At 36.9% G+C, this 18014-nt stretch overlaps 1 protein-coding gene across 1 annotated transcript in view; it reads right to left on the bottom strand.

Annotated features, from left to right (window-relative positions):
- The window catches only part of atp1b3b (ATPase Na+/K+ transporting subunit beta 3b), a 55471-nt gene extending 39680 nt beyond the window's left edge, over positions 1-15791 (bottom strand). The window contains exon 1 of the mRNA XM_052110780.1: positions 15515-15791. Within this exon, the coding sequence (XP_051966740.1) occupies positions 15515-15620 (106 nt within the window). The 5' untranslated portion in view covers positions 15621-15791. The remainder of the gene's footprint in view (positions 1-15514) is intronic.
- Between the last annotated feature and the right edge of the window lie 2223 nt (positions 15792-18014).

Consider the following 18014-nt stretch of genomic DNA (forward strand, 5'->3'; position numbering starts at 1 on the left):
TCCATTTCCTCACTATGTTCCTCACAGTGGACACTGACAGCTTAAATCTCTGCGATAGCTTTTTGTAGCCTTCCCCTATTTTTCAGGCTAGTCCAGCAAATGCTCATGTACACTCAAAAGTCTAAAATGAACAACAAAATACAACTATTTAGTAATTATGTAAAACAATCTGTGTTCAAAATTCACTATGATAAGCCTACAATAGTGATTTAACATTGACTAACAGAGCTGACTAACAGAGCTGACAGGGTTGATTTGGCGTGAAATTTCAGACTTCCGTCATTTGTCTTTGCATGTTTACGTCATGCACATAACCGGCAACGGTTAAATGTTATTTACATGCACATTCTTTCACAATCATTCTTATGACGAGAGCTTGTGTGGTCATGTACAAGCATTAAATGGCATTTCTTTACCAGTGTATGGTATATTCTTAAACAGCTTAAGAATAAACCAATCGACGTGGGTAGATTTGTGACCCGGTTACTCCAGTTTTGTGTTGCATCTAAATACCTTCACCAGCATTCTTACTGGCATATCAAATGTGCGCAAGTGTTGTGCGCATACCTCTTCCTGGATTGACATCAAAAGCAGAGATTAACTTGATTATTTCAAATCTCAGGTAAACATGGGTTTCTTGCAATTGGTCTTTGAGAATTATTAGCATATTGGTGTGCGTGTAAACGGACTCAATGACTCCTGGTGTAGCTATTAATTTCCACCCTGATATGGTGATCACAGGCAACCATGTGTCTACCTCAAACCATCAGATTTATCTGTGCAGAAGAGCAGTGCTGAAGCACAACTGACGTAGAAAACAAAACAATGTTCCTCCGCAAGTCACTTGCAAATTTTATTTCAACCACTGATGTCGATAGAGTGCCATGAATACAGTAGCATAGAATTCCTACATATGCCACACTGAGTGTCACAATTTCTCCTATTAATTTATCTAGAAGTGGTCTATCTCCTCCTCATACTATCTCACTTTACACAGTAGTCTCCAGCTACCAACAACGCATCATAATCAACTAAATTTCATCATAAGGCACATCTTACTCCAGTGTATGAACTACAGGGGGAAAGTGTAACAGGCATGAACAGCTTGGCCTTTGAGAAAAAGGGGGAGAACAGTGACAGAACACCCAGTGATGGTGAGTGGAAGAGGCGTGGAGAACAGCTGAGAGTCCCAGTATGACATTCTTCACTGCCAGAATCCCTCCTCCAGGCAAAACACAGAGAGCTCCACTCCCTCAGGCTAGTGCTTATTCACATGCTTGTGGTATCATCAGCTACACTTTTTTCATTAGAAGCTCTGTATATACATACATACATACACTCACCTAAAGGATTATTAGGAACACCATACTAATACTGTGTTTGACCCCCTTTCGCCTTCAGAACTGCCTTAATTCTACGTGGCATTGATTCAACAAGGTGCTGAAAGCATTCTTTAGAAATGTTGGCCCATATTGATAGGATAGCATCTTGCAGTTGATGGAGATTTGTGGGATGCACATCCAGGGCACGAAGCTCCCGTTCCACCACATCCCAAAGATGCTCTATTGGGTTGAGATCTGGTGACTGTGGGGGCCATTTTAGTACAGTGAACTCATTGTCATGTTCAAGAAACCAATTTGAAATGATTCGAGCTTTGTGACATGGTGCATTATCCTGCTGGAAGTAGCCATCAGAGGATGGGTACATGGTGGCCATAAAGGGATGGACATGGTCAGAAACAATGCTCAGGTAGGCCGTGGCATTTAAACGATGCCCAATTGGCACTAAGGGGCCTAAAGTGTGCCAAGAAAACATCCCCCACACCATTACACCACCACCAGCCTGCACAGTGGTAACAAGGCATGATGGATCCATGTTCTCATTCTGTTTATGCCAAATTCTGACTCTACCATCTGAATGTCTCAACAGAAATCGAGACTCATCAGACCAGGCAACATTTTTCCAGTCTTCAACTGTCCAATTTTGGTGAGCTCTTGCAAATTGTAGCCTCTCTTTCCTATTTGTAGTGGAGATGAGTGGTACCCGGTGGGGTCTTCTGCTGTTGTACCCCATCCGCCTCAAGGTTCTGCGTGTTGTGGCTTCACAAATGCTTTGCTGCATACCTCGGTTGTAACGAGTGGTTATTTCAGGCAAAGCTGCTCTTCTATCAGCTTGAATCAGTCGGCCCATTCTCCTCTGACCTCTAGCATCAACAAGGCATTTTTGCCCACAGGACTGCCGCATACTGGATGTTTTTCCCTTTTCACACCATTCTTTGTAAACCCTAGAAATGGTTGTGCGTGAAAATCCCAGTAACTGAGCAGATTGTGAAATACTCAGACCGGCCCGTCTGGCACCAACAACCATGCCACGCTCAAAATTGCTTAAATCACCTTTCTTTCCCATTCTGACATTCAGTTTGGAGTTCAGGAGATTGTCTTGACCAGGACCACACCTCTAAATGCATTGAAGCAACTGCCATGTGATTGGTTGATTAGATAATTGCATTAATGACAAACTGAACAGGTGTTCCTAATAATCCTTTAGGTGAGTGTTTACTTGAGTACTGGCATAAAAGGTTAGATAGAGGAGAATATGAGAGTGGCTTGCCTCGTGTAGGGGTGTTGCTACGTGATTGCTTACTAAACCCATCCCCAAGTCTCTTTCATACTCTGATCTCTAGATACGGTGAATATTATAAGTTTGAAAACTAGCCCTCATGTTGTTGCACATATGAACACTTATTTTATTCTGTACAAACACTAAGGCTCAAAATAATACATAAATTATCCTTGATGAGTATTTATAGAACTTTTTCTTTTGAACTTACACTGTTAATGTTTTGAGTTTAATGTACTAGTCTCTTTAAATTTAACTGAAACTGGGAAGGGGATTTTTATTTCCCTGCATGCTTTAAATGGCACTAGACAGGGAGAATAAATGTTAAATTTAAGTGATATATAGTGTGTCTTTGTGCAAGATGAAGGTAAAGGGAGATACGTGTTAGTGTTTAATGCTTTGTTGTGTTGTTTAGAAGAGTTTGTCATGTTAACATTTTTGGGGGTTACCATTATGGTGAATAGTGGAGTTTGAGATTAGTTTAAGGACAGGTACAATATTAGATTCTCTATAGTATATTGATATACTTGAGCAATTTCTATGATAATCAAAGCATGGTTTATCCAATTGGCATGCATTCAGTATGCTAACGCTCACTGCACTAGTTTGTTCTAGCTAGTACAAGCTAGCTAGGTTCCCTCTACTTGACATATTTAAGTTGAGCCTACATGGTGATTTTAAATTCAGCCAAAGATTTCAATTTAAAATTAAATAGCAATAATATGCATGAGTTAGTTTACTCAATATTTCAAGTTAATAAAAAAAACAAATCAACACTCATGAGTATTACAAAATCTAACAGTTCTGCTTATTTAAACATTTAACTTGTTAACTAAACAATTTTATGTAACATTTATTTATTTTTTCTAACTTATTTGGGTTTACAGTGTAGAACACAACATAATTAAAAATAATCTTGAACAAGAACAGTTGACCACGGCTGTAAAGCTCAAAAGTACCATAAAAGTAACGTGGTCCATACGACTTGTGCACTATATTCCAAGTCTTCTAAAGCAATATGAAAGCTTTTTATGAGGAATAGACAGAAATTTAAGGGTGCTTTCACACTAGCACTTTGGTGAGCACCCGAGTTTGAATGATGTCAAAGTTCGGTTCATTTGTTGGTGTGAACGCTGTTTTCCGAACTTGGTGCGCACCTACGAACCACACCAGAGTCCGCTTAAAAAGGTGGTCTGGGTACGGTTCATGTGAACTCTGGTGCGGTTTGCTGCTAATATGAATGCAATCGTACCAATTTATGGAAATGAACCGCTATTGATTACATATAATTCTCGTCTTTGCAGACTCCCAATCACAATTAAAGTTTAATGAATTTCTCATATCAGCTTGTGTCCAAATAAATCACCTTCAGAGAGAAGCTCACATTCTTCACATCTCTTGCAACGCATCCGTGGGCTTGCGGCAGACAAACACTAATATTCTTCACATCATTGGACATTCAATGCATCGGTGCCAGACAAACATAACTGTCGTTTAGTGCATGTAAAACATGGGTGCTCACACTTTAATGGCATGAGATCTTTTTCATAATTATATTACAGTAAGATCTACCATGCACAATTTGATGATTCTCGATGCAAAAACTAACAGTGACTAATTGGGTAAAAATTGTTTCAAGTTCTCAAGTAAATATTCAAGTCAAGGAAACAGTCAGTAATAAAATAAGAACAAAAGAAACAAATGAAGAAAACAGTGCTTCCAGTTTCTAACAGCATGTATTAACATTCTCATGGATTACAAGTCTTCACTGTATGATTATAATACATTCATATTTTATTTAAAGCTACTTAAGGTATCCAGCCAAGAGCATTGGATGGTTTTCTTTTTATTGTTGTTAATATAAATTAATTATACAGAGGCAGATCTATCAGGCTGCATTTACACTGCAAGGCCTAATGCACAGATCCAATATTTTTATCCAAATCCATCACAAGGTGTGTACACACACTCACAACACACAAAGAAGCCGTCTGTCAAACAATGTGAGCAAGATTTAAAATATATAGGACGGCCAGGGAAGATTCATTTATGATTATTCACGAGGAAAGCAATACCTGATTGGGCGAGTCAGTAATATTTATCAGGAAAGCATTACCTGATTGGAAGGAGAAACTATAGCCATACTCCTAATCGTAATCAGATAGAGCTTTCCTCATAAATATGAATGAGTCTTCTCCTGCCAGCCAAAGTTTTGGATATCTACCTGCATGGGAGGCGAAATGAGGAAATAATAATGAATTTTTAAGAATTTCCATATTGGAGTAGTTTCTCGCTCTACATCCTCAAACCATTTGACCATTTAATGAGATCAACCAGTGGTTGTCTAACAATCAACCGTGATCGACACCAAAAATGTTGGTGGTAAATCCAGAGTTTACTCAAGTTACATTGGTAAAAAGCTGCCGCTTGTACTCACTTTGATGACATAATCAGACCACGTTTCGGACCCCAAAAATATGATGTGAACAGAGATCAGTGGGGGCAGGGGGAGCAAATGAATTCATGTTCGGTCCAAGCAATCTAACAAAGTGTGAAAGCACCCTCAGTCAATATCAGTCGTTACCTGATATTCTTTGACTTTGCGAAAGCCTTGGAATCTCACTGGTTTTCAGATTCAAAAACAGGCATATTGCATGGTATGCTATATGTCAAGTTTGACGTAATTGAAGTTTGTTTCATAAATGTCAGCGTGTGTGACCTGCCAGTCCAAACGTGGGATTTAAAATGACATTTAAGAGCTGTAATGGTGGGGAACTGATTATTCAATGAATAATCTCAATTTCAGTCTGTTCCTCGTATGAAGCTATGAACAAGTCTACAGAACACTTGGAATATAGCGCACATATCGTACTGACTACACTGATACTCTTGTGCTTTTTGGATCTTGACAGAGAAGTGAAGCGGTCTATGATTGACTACGCTGTTGTTGTATAGAAAAGAGTAGCAGAACATTTCCACAGAATAATCTAACAGCAGAGTCTGTAAACAGAATATACGTTTTTTGGGTGAACTTTAAGAATTTAAGACTTCCAGATATGAGGATGTTTATGGGATGGCAAGTCTTCCATTTAAAAAAAAAAACATGAATGAAAAGCAATTGTTGCACTGTTGTACCTCAATTACTACATTGTGAACCTCAAGCCAAACATGTTTGAATACACACACTCAAATCAAATTTCAAAGCTGTGTTAATGGGGGGCACATGAGAGGGAAGTTTCATTGATAAAACACAGAAAACAGGTCATTGTTGCATATATGAAAGCATCACTGCCACGTGGTTGGGCTCCTAACGGAGAACAACGATTCTTTTGTGACTGCCTTTGGTAAGCATGCCCTGAGATCCTTCAAGCCATATGAGGAACATGGCTCAGGGTAAAAGTGTGCGTATTAAAAACATGCAAGCCGGTAAAGGTTTTGGTACTATTTTATACGTCCATTTTGCGGGAGGCAAATTTGAATGGCTATTTTACGATGCCTCCAAATGTGGCTCATCCTATTAGAATTTAGAATCAAAACTAATTGTTTTATAATATTAGTTTTATGGTTTAAAGTGTGTTTTTCCATCAAAGCTTTTCACAGTGTGAAGATGTTTTCGCATTGATGCCAAGCTTATCATTCATTTGTTATGAATGGACTTATTGTTTGGTTTGCATCCATGAAGTTGCAAGACGTTCCAAAAAAGAGAGAAAGAAAATAACTAAATCAAATAAATCAACTTTCTTTTGTAAAATATTAAATTAGATCGATTTATCAACATTATCCCTAAAAAGGCATTGCTACATGGTAAATGTTTTATCATATTTCCAGCAAATATTAGTTGTTACCACAGTCAAGGAACACCTAGAAATAAATAATTATAAGGTAATTGATATAAAAAGTCATTTAAAATGAAAGATTGTACCAAGGGAGTGCTATAAGACATATAAACACTTTACGATTTCAATAATAATAATTTTCATGTTGCGGTAGCCATTTAGAATATCATCTTTTTTCGCACTGTGGTAATGAGAACTAGGGGGGACATTTTGTGTAACTGTCTTGAAAATAATGTCCCAATGTACTAGGGGTGTGAATCATTATGTTGAATTTGGGTTCATTTTTTTAAATGCATTTTTAGTATTTTTTAAATATGTCTTAGGATGTCTTAAGAAAAAGAAGGGAAAAAGGTAAAGCACATTACTTTTATTCTGCCAAAAGTAACTTGAAAGTAAACACATTAAATTAATGTGCATGCACGCTACTTGGAACCCTGAATCAGTAAACTAATCCAAATATTTCAACATTAAAGTAACATCATCTGACTCCATTCATTTTCAAAGAAAAGAGAAAAGCAAGATTGAAGCAGATTACTTCAATTTAAATGCTTTCTGCACACCAAGACCCAACTAAACAATGATAAATGGCACTATATTTTAAATTAAAGAGAATAACATCTTTATAAGTTTCCTCACAATTAAAATCACTTTATTTCAGTAGTGGCACAGTGTCAGAAATTAATTAAACATAACATTTATGGTCAATATTTGTCCCCTGTATTTGATTTTCAGGGATATTTTTACCTTTATGAGGACATGTTTGTTTTCTAACAATTTAAATCAGAAACTGTGTCTTATCTGTTTATGTTAAAATGTCAATTTAATCAATTCATTAACACAAATTCTGAGTCTGAGAATGTATTACACTGTAAAAATCACTGTTAAAATGTCACTGTAAATATTTTAACAGTAAAAGACTGTAAAAATGTTACAGGAAAAAATAAGTGAATTGATTAACGAGTATTAACTGCACAATATACAAAAGAAATGTTTAATACATTTTAAAAGACAATACAGTAGTTTTAATGTAGTAAAAATGTAATGTTTTAGATGTAAAAAGTCTGATTTTCCTGTATAATGGTAAAAATGTACAATGTTTAATGAGTACATGTACTTTTTACAGTAAATTATTGTTAAAATTACAGTAAAAAAAACGTATATTTATATACATTATATTTTATTGGAATAGTTACGGTTCTTCCTATTTTTAATATCAGTTACCGGTACGTACATTAGGGTGTTCTGTTTTATATTTAATGTAGTTTAGTTAATGTTTACTGCATTGTTTAAATCTCATGTTTTACCCTGATGGTGTTTAGTGACACTGAGCATTGTCTCTACATGTTTATTTGTCATAGCTCCCGGAAGAGCCACTATTGGTGAACTTCATGCCATCATGTGCTCTTCTGTCAATTTTACGGTGATTAGCAATACCTAAAGTAAAAAGCAGATTTTTACAGTTTCAGAAGGTTAAGACTTTTTTTTACTGTAAATTTTAAATAGTTTTTTACAGTGCCAGCATTGTCAAGTACAGTTTTAAACTGTAAAATGTACAGTTTGTTCTCTAAATCTTTACTGTATTTTTTTCATAATATTCTGGGAACCACAGCTGACAATTTAATTTTTTATAAAAACAACAGGATTGTTTTTTTTTTTCATTGTACGTCTTACCCTAAACATTACGCCAACATCAACTATATCAGAGGTTACAAATAAAAAAAAACAGAAGAATTCATTACATGGGCATTTTCTGACCCCACATTTACATTTTGCTTCAAGCTCACCATAATTTGAGACCATGTTACCACGCATTGAGTAAGCAGCTGTATTAAATGGTCTTGTTTCAAAAAACACATTTCAAGATCGATGCATAAGAATCAGCATGATTACTAATCGATGCATCGAGAAAACGAGTGAATTGTTACACCCCTGCAATGTACAAAATCTTAATAGCCTTAAAACACTGCTCACCATACCATGGCCACAAATCTAGTGCGATTATGCAAGTAGCAATACACAGATTAGCATGATAGCTAAACAAAGCAAAATCAACAGCAGGTAGTAAAGTGTTAATCTACGCTAATCCAAACAGACATGCATCAAGGTACAAATGTAGGATGACCAATTGACATATTAAATTGATAACTTGATCTGCACATTTGACACTGTCATTTGTGGGATTTTGTTGGTCAGTGGATCTATGGCGTAGTGACTCGTCTCAATCTGGTTGGCAGAGGACAAATCTCAGTTGGGTGATTCTCACGAAATTAGACATATGAGGTGTCATGAAACATTTTGATGATAAAAGTAAATGCTATCAAAATAAGAAGGATACAGTTATAAACATCTCTTCATGTACTATTTTGCACATGATTTCAAATGACATCATAAATACCAATTTTGTTGTTTTTTCCACATTTAAGGGGAAATTTTTCATTACCGCAACGTGTCCATGACTGGATTTGTGTTCGAGATGGAAATATTTATAATTAAAAAATATAAAAAATAAAAAGCTTCAGTGCATGTTATACTATAAACATTTACAGTAAAGAAACATGTGGTATTTGTTGATCATTGGTAAATGTAGTGACAATAATAAGGAATATAAATGTGTCCAAGAACAATTTTCTCATCCTCCGCAACAATTTTCAATCATTGTTTAAGTCCTCAAGGAACTAAAATTTTCAAGAAATTTTGTTGGAAGGGACATAATTGACTTGACACTCAAGATGGCTACCAGGTAAGCAGTTCTTATTTTTCTCTCCAAATAAAAGTTAAAATTTTGTTTGTCATAGTACCTACACAACTTTTTAGTTCTCATTACTGAAACATGAGTTTGTGAAGTTTTAAAAAATGTTGCCGCTTTTAATTTTTTGATTACTATATACCCCATTATGGTCTAAATATAAAAAGAGAGGGAAAGTTTAGCTAACCCTCATTTAGCTTCCACAGTTAGCAAGAATGTTTAAGGTCGCTCATCCTCCGCAACACCATTATCGTTCACCGCAACAATTGAAGGCCTGTTGCGGTGGAGATACTCAATGTTTCGGTAATGAGAAACAGACTTATGAATGAGGGACATGCACTATAACTCTTGCTCATTTCAATATAACTTGATATTTGCCTTAAACACTTCTTGAACAAATTGTGTAAACCTTGCAGAAATGTCACCTCCTCTGCTAGACATTTCTGCATTTTACCTGACATATGGGCAAAACATAAACGCTCATGAATGAGTTACAGTTGGGGGAAAACGTGATTGGTACAAAGTAGAGATGCACCGATTGCAATTTTCTTGGCCGATTTCGATTTCCGATTTTTTGCAAGTGTGACCTGCCGATACCGATTTTTTCCGATTTTCTTTCTAAGAACTATTAGTCACCACATATACAAACAAAATCTACCTTGCTTCAATGCTAAATTTTATTTTCATAATAAAATAAATTATTAAACATTACAATTGCCCCCAAACTGCACTAAGTTACAGGATCTTCTCTCACTTAAACAACTCTCAAAATAAAGTGCTCTGTGACTGGAAAGGGGTAGAAATAACAATTAACTGCAAATTAGTTGCTTTATATAACAGATGTCATTTTTCACTATTTTTATAAATGGACATTTTTCTCTTTATTACTCATCTAACAAAACAATTCCAAAGATCTGAAAAACTGAAGTGTCCAATACGCTCAACTTACATTAGATGTCCAAATATCAGTTGTAAAACTGAGCACTGCTTCAGGAATGGCTTGCATACCTGTCAACACTCCCGTTTTTCCCGGGAGTCTCCCGTTTTGTTATTTCTCCCAAAAAAACTCCCGTAATTTGTATGGCCCAAACCACGTTATATGAATAATCACATCAATATATTATTCCAAGGTGGTCCAGTTGCCAGATCTTGAATGAAACGCATCCTACTCACACAATCGAAACATCATACAAATTACAAATCTTTTGTGTCCTCAACCTGGCAACCTACAACCCATTTGCACTGTTGATATCTGTGCAGGCAGTAGACGCGGGATGTTAACTCAAGCATCACTGGTAGATGGGAGGAGAAGAATCAGCTGGTGCTCCGGTGAAAAAACTAAATATACATGTAAATTTAACAACAGCTGGATGGAAGAATTTAATTTCATATCCCGAAGCCATATCGACAATGCCCACACCTTTTGTAATGTGTGTCGCACTGATTTTAATATCGGACACGGTGGGAAAAATTACGTTAAATCACAACGGCACAATTTGTATGTATTTAGCCTGCCTCTGCCATCCAGCACCCCCTTCCCTCTCCCGGATTTGTGTACCCAAATGTTGACAGATAACACGCAGCGTGTGGGACATGACACGAGATTAAACAACTCGGGCAAAGCGACGTCGGAAAGTACCTCATACTCTGTATTGAGGAAATTTATCAGATTTCTGAACCCTTTGTCCTCAACTATGGAGAACAGCTGGTCATCCAGGGCCATGAATTGCATAATTTTCCTTGTAATTGCTTTGGTCTTTTCGCTGCTCATTCCAAGGAATGATAGGAGAGGCTGCTGACTTGTGGCTGGCTCTGAGCCCTGGCTAGCTTTAGCCGCTTTCACTTTTTAGCTTCTTTTTTAAAATGGGCATTTTCAGCTGGGTGATGGTGTTATAAGTGTCTAATTAGGTTTGTTGTTCCGAAAGTTATTGTGGTGGTTCCCCCACGGTTTACTTTGGCCTTACAATTATTACACATTTCGAACTTTATATATACTTCACTCACGCAGTGAAGATCTCCCACGCCAATGACATGTTACATGCAGCTGTGATGTCATTGCCTGCGCCACTGGCAACAAAACGGACCGGCTTGGAATCGGTAAGACGTGAGGCTGACCGGCCGGTTACCGGTCCGGGCACAGCATGCGGAAAATCGGCTAATTCCGGTCCCTGGCCGGTCGATCGGTGCATCTCTAGTACAAAGCAGTCGTTCCAGTTGTTTGTTTTAGTTGTTTGACCAACTCATAAATAGAGTTGCTGCTATTCAAGTTCTTCACATGAAATTATTCTCAGAAAAAGGTTGTGTGGTTGAATGTCAGGACCAAAGTGTTTTAGCTAAACTAAAATCTTTTTACAAGAGCACATGATGCTGTTACAATTAAATGTTTCTCAGGACCACATGATAATATGTTACATTGAAAAAGTTCTCATGAACACATGATTATATGTTATACTAGAATGATAATATTTATACTAATGGTTGTATATTTGTTAGTACTACAGTGTAGGCTACATGACATGATTCTTTATGAGCATAACATTGTAACTTATATACACAACACTTGTTAACACAAGGCATGGTACTGTGATGATTACGATAAATGAGAAAATGAAACTCTGTTCATGAAATAAATATTATTTAAAAAATTGTATGCGTTTTAAATATGTAAAATAGGGTTAGGCATCAAACCCCTTTGTCAACAGTTGATGTGTGAGCTAAATCTCATTTCCGAAACATTGATCCTCATTACCGAAATGGCAGTTTCATTACTGCAACATGTATCTATTTTACAAATTAAGTAATAATTAGATAATCATATTTTGTTTTAAAATGTATATACATATTACACAACACTACTTATTTAAGGTCTGCTACATAACAAATGTACATGTTATCTTTTAGTAAAACAATTAAATAAAAGAAATTGTAAATCATCACGTATGTTTCGGTAATGAGAGAAAATAAGGAAATTACAAAACATAATAAATATGAAAAAGTAATCTCTCCAGAGTTTTACATAGCTTTGAGCATGAGTAATAAGAGTCTACTTTAACATTAACCAAAAATACAAATTTTTAACCATGTATTTAATGTAATGTCATGTTGCGGTGATGATAATTTTTTATGGACTTCATCTAAAAATGTAAATAATTATATAGGAAATATTTTTTTACATCTTGTTATAGTAAGTTCAGACCTTAATCTTATATGTGCAAAAAGAAAATTGGCTTTAAGGGCATTTTAAAAATTCTGATGCTGGACACCTTCTAAATCTGGATTTCGTGAGAATCACCCAGTTGCCTCTGCGTCGTAGACGTTAATCTGTGCATTTTATTACATAACTTGATGAACGCTTTACCGCGGACACAGCGCATGTGGAGGCTTCACGCAATCCACTGCGGCATCCATGCACAACTCATCACGCGCCCCACCGAGAGCAGATCACATTATAGCGACCACGAGGTGGTTACCCCATGTGACTCGACCCTCCCTAGCAACCGGGTCAATTTTGTTGTCACTCAGCAAGCCCTGGGATTTGAACTCACGAACTCCAGGGGTGGTAGTCATCGTCTTTACTCGCTGAGCTACCAGGCCCCCCCGCCTAATTTTTCCACTAGACCACTAGAATAAATAGGGATTGTTTAGGGACAAATAGGGGCATTTTGAGATTATGGACATCATATGATAACTATGGTTTATTTTAGTTTTGGTTGTGTTGTTAATTATATCTGTTGAATAAATAAGAATTAAACTGCATAGTTTGGCACTGTTGTACATTTTTTGAATACATATATTTTCATACCATACACCATGTTAGAAGGTTCTCTGTGTAATTTAGAGACGATTTCTTTCATTTGGAAGCAAAATGGACATTATAAAAGAAATATACCCACATGAATGAGAATCCAATTAAATCCTAATGAAATTAAATCAAGAGCTTACGAATAGGAAATCTGTATTAACAGAATGGAGTGCTCGCTCTCCCTTGTGTCAGTTCCAAAATACCAACAGTCTTGATAATGGATACTATCTCGATAATTATTATTATTTTTTTTCAAATTGCATTTTGAGCTGTCACAAAACATTCGAGCCCAGGACAAAATTATTATGGGTGGGCCCCCTCTCTCCTATGCCCAGTGAGAAGGCTACACTACAGTGGATCTTAGGGGCCCCCCTCGTCATAGGGAATGGGACAACATAAGTGATTACATTCATTTAAATTTAGCAATTTGTGTACATATAATTCGCAATAATTTCAATATTATTTTGGCCATCAGCATCCTGCTCTCTATATATCAGTATCAGCCATTGAAAACCCCTCTCATTTTTATCAGTACAGGCAATGCTTGTGAAAAAAATATCCAAAGGTGTAGTAGAAAACCCCCAGGTTAGCAGAACAGCAAGGCACCCTTTCACAAAGCAATCTCCAAGCACCAATAGAAATAAACAGGATCCATATGTTATATTCCTCAATGTTGGAGATTGTTTTCATGTTCATTTCATTCGTTTTCTTTCAAGAGGCCTCTTGCTACAGTAGCATGCGGAGAACTGATTTGACCTTGAAAGGAAATGGAGGAAGACATTGTTGGGGGGCAGAATGTGAGTTCGTGCATCACACATCAAGGAACACCCATCCTGGAGAAGAAGAGATGCACTGCAGAGTTTAGCATTGCGAACACCCATGAGCCACTTAACTACAAGAAAATAGTTTCATGCAAAGCAGGTTACTAAGCAACTACTGTAGGCATTTAAGAAATTGAAACCTCCCATAATAATTATGGACACTTTGCAGCTCTGAGGAGAATGTTCAAGTCAAGGCCGTATAGTTCTGGATATTGTATGAAATATTCTACAGCACAGTTCAGGAATCTAAATGGTCTTGAATAAGAGGATAGAAAGCATCACTGGTGCATTTTTCTGCAACCATCCCCTCAACCTCCCTCAGAGAACAAAACGTGTCTAGGGAAGTGGAAATTTCCTCTCATCATCTTGAGCTGGGCTGCGAACCTCAGCAATGATCATTTGCATATCAAATGAATGCAGAGGCTACGTCATCACAGCCGAGAATGATTGACATCTGAAACATCCCGAGAGTATTTTCGCACTAACTGAAAAGGCAGCGCAAATTAAAAATAAATCAATAATTTTGGTGTGTGGGGTGGGGGGGTTTAGAGTGGACAGTATTCCAATTTTTGCTGTGTTAATGAGCCGGGAACCACTCAAAATTACGGAAAAACTAGAGACCCTAAACGAACACGTACGAGATGGTGTGCGAGGGCAGGTGCGAATTCGGAACAGCAATTTAACGCATTACGAAGAACCGCTGTAGCTATAATATTTTGCGTAAACTACCTCCATGCATTTCACATATAAGTTGACAGGCCTACTGTAAAGAGCGCAGTGATGAAATTTGGGAAATGCTATTCATAAGCTCATGTCTCGTGTGAAACTGTATGATATGTACACGAAAATTGCTGCCACGCTGTTTAATTAAAACTATTAATCGCTGATATATTTGCAGGGGTGTAGTTTTTAAGTACCCCCTCCCAAATAATCAAAACAAGGAAGTACAACCCCCCCAATATTTATACCATGATCAATGGAAACATGCAGATGCTTGACGCTGAACCCCCAATTTTCAAGCCAAATCTACGCCCTTGTATGTCTGGATGTTAGGTCGCGTGATAGGACTCATCCAAAATCTGATCTGATTCAGCACCATTAAGTAATAATGGTATTATTGTTTTTTCTGTGGTGGGCTAGCATGGGTAGGAATTAGATATAGATTTATTTAGGCAAAAATGTACATACATGAATACTTTTTACACGCTCGTTTTAAGCAGACTTCACATTTCTTTAAAGAGGATTTCTCATGAAACGAGATCGATTACCAGTGCTTTATATAGGCGTCTAGGGTTATAGGCATGGGCATTAACCGTTTTATACGCTAATGACGTTAATTTATTGATTGGCATTTATAAAATAAAGGGAAAATAATGTGATCCAGTGATTATATGTAAGGTGAATTGCCCATGCCACATAATAACGGAATGTAATCGACATCAAAGTAAATAAGAGCATAAAAGGGTAAGAAATGTCCAAAATAAATAAAAGCAAAAGAGCTTTGAATGAATTTCATGTCTTGTATGAGTACCATTTGGCACTGCAGATACGCGCCAATTTAATAACGCGTTTCTGCGTGCTGCAAAACACACAACGAGCTATATTATAGATATTTAATGTCTTTCATGGATTTGAAATTCGTTTTTTGAGGGGTGTGCACTTCACCACTAGTCAAATAGCGATTACTCACCCCAACTACTCGCAGTGCGCCCGATGAATTCCCCCGTTCGTGGGTTGTAGATAAAATCTTTCCAACTCGTCTGTTTCTCGTCAGCTTTCTCCTCTTTGTTGGCCATGGCGTGAATAGGATGAATAAAACAGTTTGAGGACGATGGATTAGGACAATCAAAAAAGGCGTTGATTGAGACTTGCCACCTTTGCGTAATGAAATAAATGAGGTGTGCAGACTTCACACGCGACTCGAGACTGCAGCAGTAGCTCGCTCGTGCTTTCCACGCTATGACGCATGCGCAGCCGCACCGCAAAGAGCCGCATCCAAATGAAGAGCATTCAACATAATTACTTCAAGATTGCCTCAACAGCTTCGTAGTTTGTAGACTTCGCTGCAGATAACTCTGTAGGGGAGACCGGGGCTAGTTGTAACACCTTTTTATTCAAGTGAATACCTCTCAGGGTGGGGTTGCTTCAGTAGGCCTAAGTGTTTTGTTTTTTGTTACCAGCCTCGTACCTTGAAGGAACATTTCCAGCATTATTTCACCTTTAACTGGGCATGTTGTCACTATGGGAAGCTGTTATTTATTGCCATTGAATTGAGAGGAATCGTTTTGAAAAATGAATTATTATCAAATTAAAACGTATCTGTATTTAATAAGTAGGCTATTAGTCCATTTAAAAGATTTTCAGCTAAATTTAATCAGTAAGACATTTATGAAACAATTTATGGGACAGCATTTATGTTTTGGTTAATAGAAATAACATTTAATAAACTTGCAACATAAAATTATTGTGACAGCTTGCCAAATGTGACAAAAACATGTCAAACCAGACTTTAACCAAATATTGGAACATTTTGAAAAATGTATAACAATTGAATTATTCAATCCATGTTAAAAACATATTTGAGATTTAACAAAATAGAAAACATGAGAAAACTGTCCTGAAACCTGAGCTCCTGAAATTATATCATATATTGAGTATAATGCATCAGTATTAGGTACTTTTTGAAGTTAATGTGTGACAGTACATGTATACTGTGTGTGTGTGTTTGTGTAATACCCTAGATCACAGTTCATCCTTTAGGTTAAAATACTTTACATTTGACTCTTTCCTTAAAGGGATATTTCACCTATAAAAATAAAAATTCTCTCATCATTTACTCACCATCATGCCATCCCAGATGTGTATGACTTTCTTACTTCTGCAGAACACAATTTATGATTTTTAGAAGAATATTTCAGCTCTGTAGGTCCATACAATGCAAGTGAATGGGTGCCAAACTTTGAAGTCCCACATAAGGGCAACATGAAAGCACTCCAGATGACCCTGGTGGTTAAATCCTTGTCTTCTTAAGTGATGTGATAGATGTGGGTGAGAAACAGATCAAAATTTATGTCCTTTTTCCTTCACTTTCAGTTTTTGGAGATTCACATTCTTTGTGCATATCACCCCCTACGGGGCATGGAGGAGAATTCATGACAATTAGTGACTTAAATATTGATGTTTCTCCCCCACACCTATCATATTGTGTTTGAACACATGGATTTAACCACTGGAGTCATATGGATTACTTTTATTCTCCCTTTATGTGGATTTTGGAGCTTCAAAATGTTGGCACCCATTCACTTGCATTGTGAGGACAGAGCTGAAATATTCCTCTAAAAAATGTTGTTTGAGTTCATTAGTTGAAAGAAAGTAAAAGCCATCTGAGATGCCAGGAGGATGAGTAAATAATAAGATATTTAAATTTTTGGGTGAACTACCCTTTTAATTGATCACATATTATGACAATGTATCAATGGATGCACTATAAAATGTAATCACCACCTTGGATGTTTTTGTATTTTCTTTTTGTATTTCGTTTTTTTATATTGAATCATAGTGAACTTCATTTGGATTTCTGAAGAGTGATCAAAACACCTTGCTACCAATTAGTCTATATTTATAACTAATATTAAACACAAAATAATTGGTTGCAAATGTACTCACCCCCTTCAAGTCAGAATGTAGTAGATGCACCATTGGTAGCATTTACAACCATGAGCTTATGTGGATAGGTCTCTTCCAACTTGGCACATATGGACACTGCAGCTTTTCCCCATTCTTCTTTGCAAAACTGCTCAAGCTCTTTCAGGTTTCATGGGAATCATGAGTGCACAGTCTTGAGGTCTGGACTCTGACTCAGCCACCCCAGGACATTAACATTGTTGTTTTGAAACCATTCTTGTGTAGCTTTTGCTGTGTGCTTGTGATAGTTGTCTTACTGGAAAACAAATCTTCTCCCAAGCCTCAGTTCTCTTGCAGACTGCATCAGATTTTCTTCAAGGACTTTCCAGTATTTTGCAGTATTCATTTTACCCTCTACCTTTACAAGCCTTCCAGTGTCTGATACAGAGAAGCATCCCTACAGTATGATGCTACCACCAACATGCTTCACGTTGAGGATGGTGCATTTTTGATTATATGAGTTGTTTGGTTCACGCCAAACATAGCGTCTGGTTGATAGCCAAAAA

Source organism: Xyrauchen texanus, chromosome 38 (assembly GCF_025860055.1).
Source record: "Xyrauchen texanus isolate HMW12.3.18 chromosome 38, RBS_HiC_50CHRs, whole genome shotgun sequence".
In the NCBI taxonomy this organism is placed as follows: Eukaryota; Metazoa; Chordata; class Actinopteri; order Cypriniformes; family Catostomidae; genus Xyrauchen; species Xyrauchen texanus.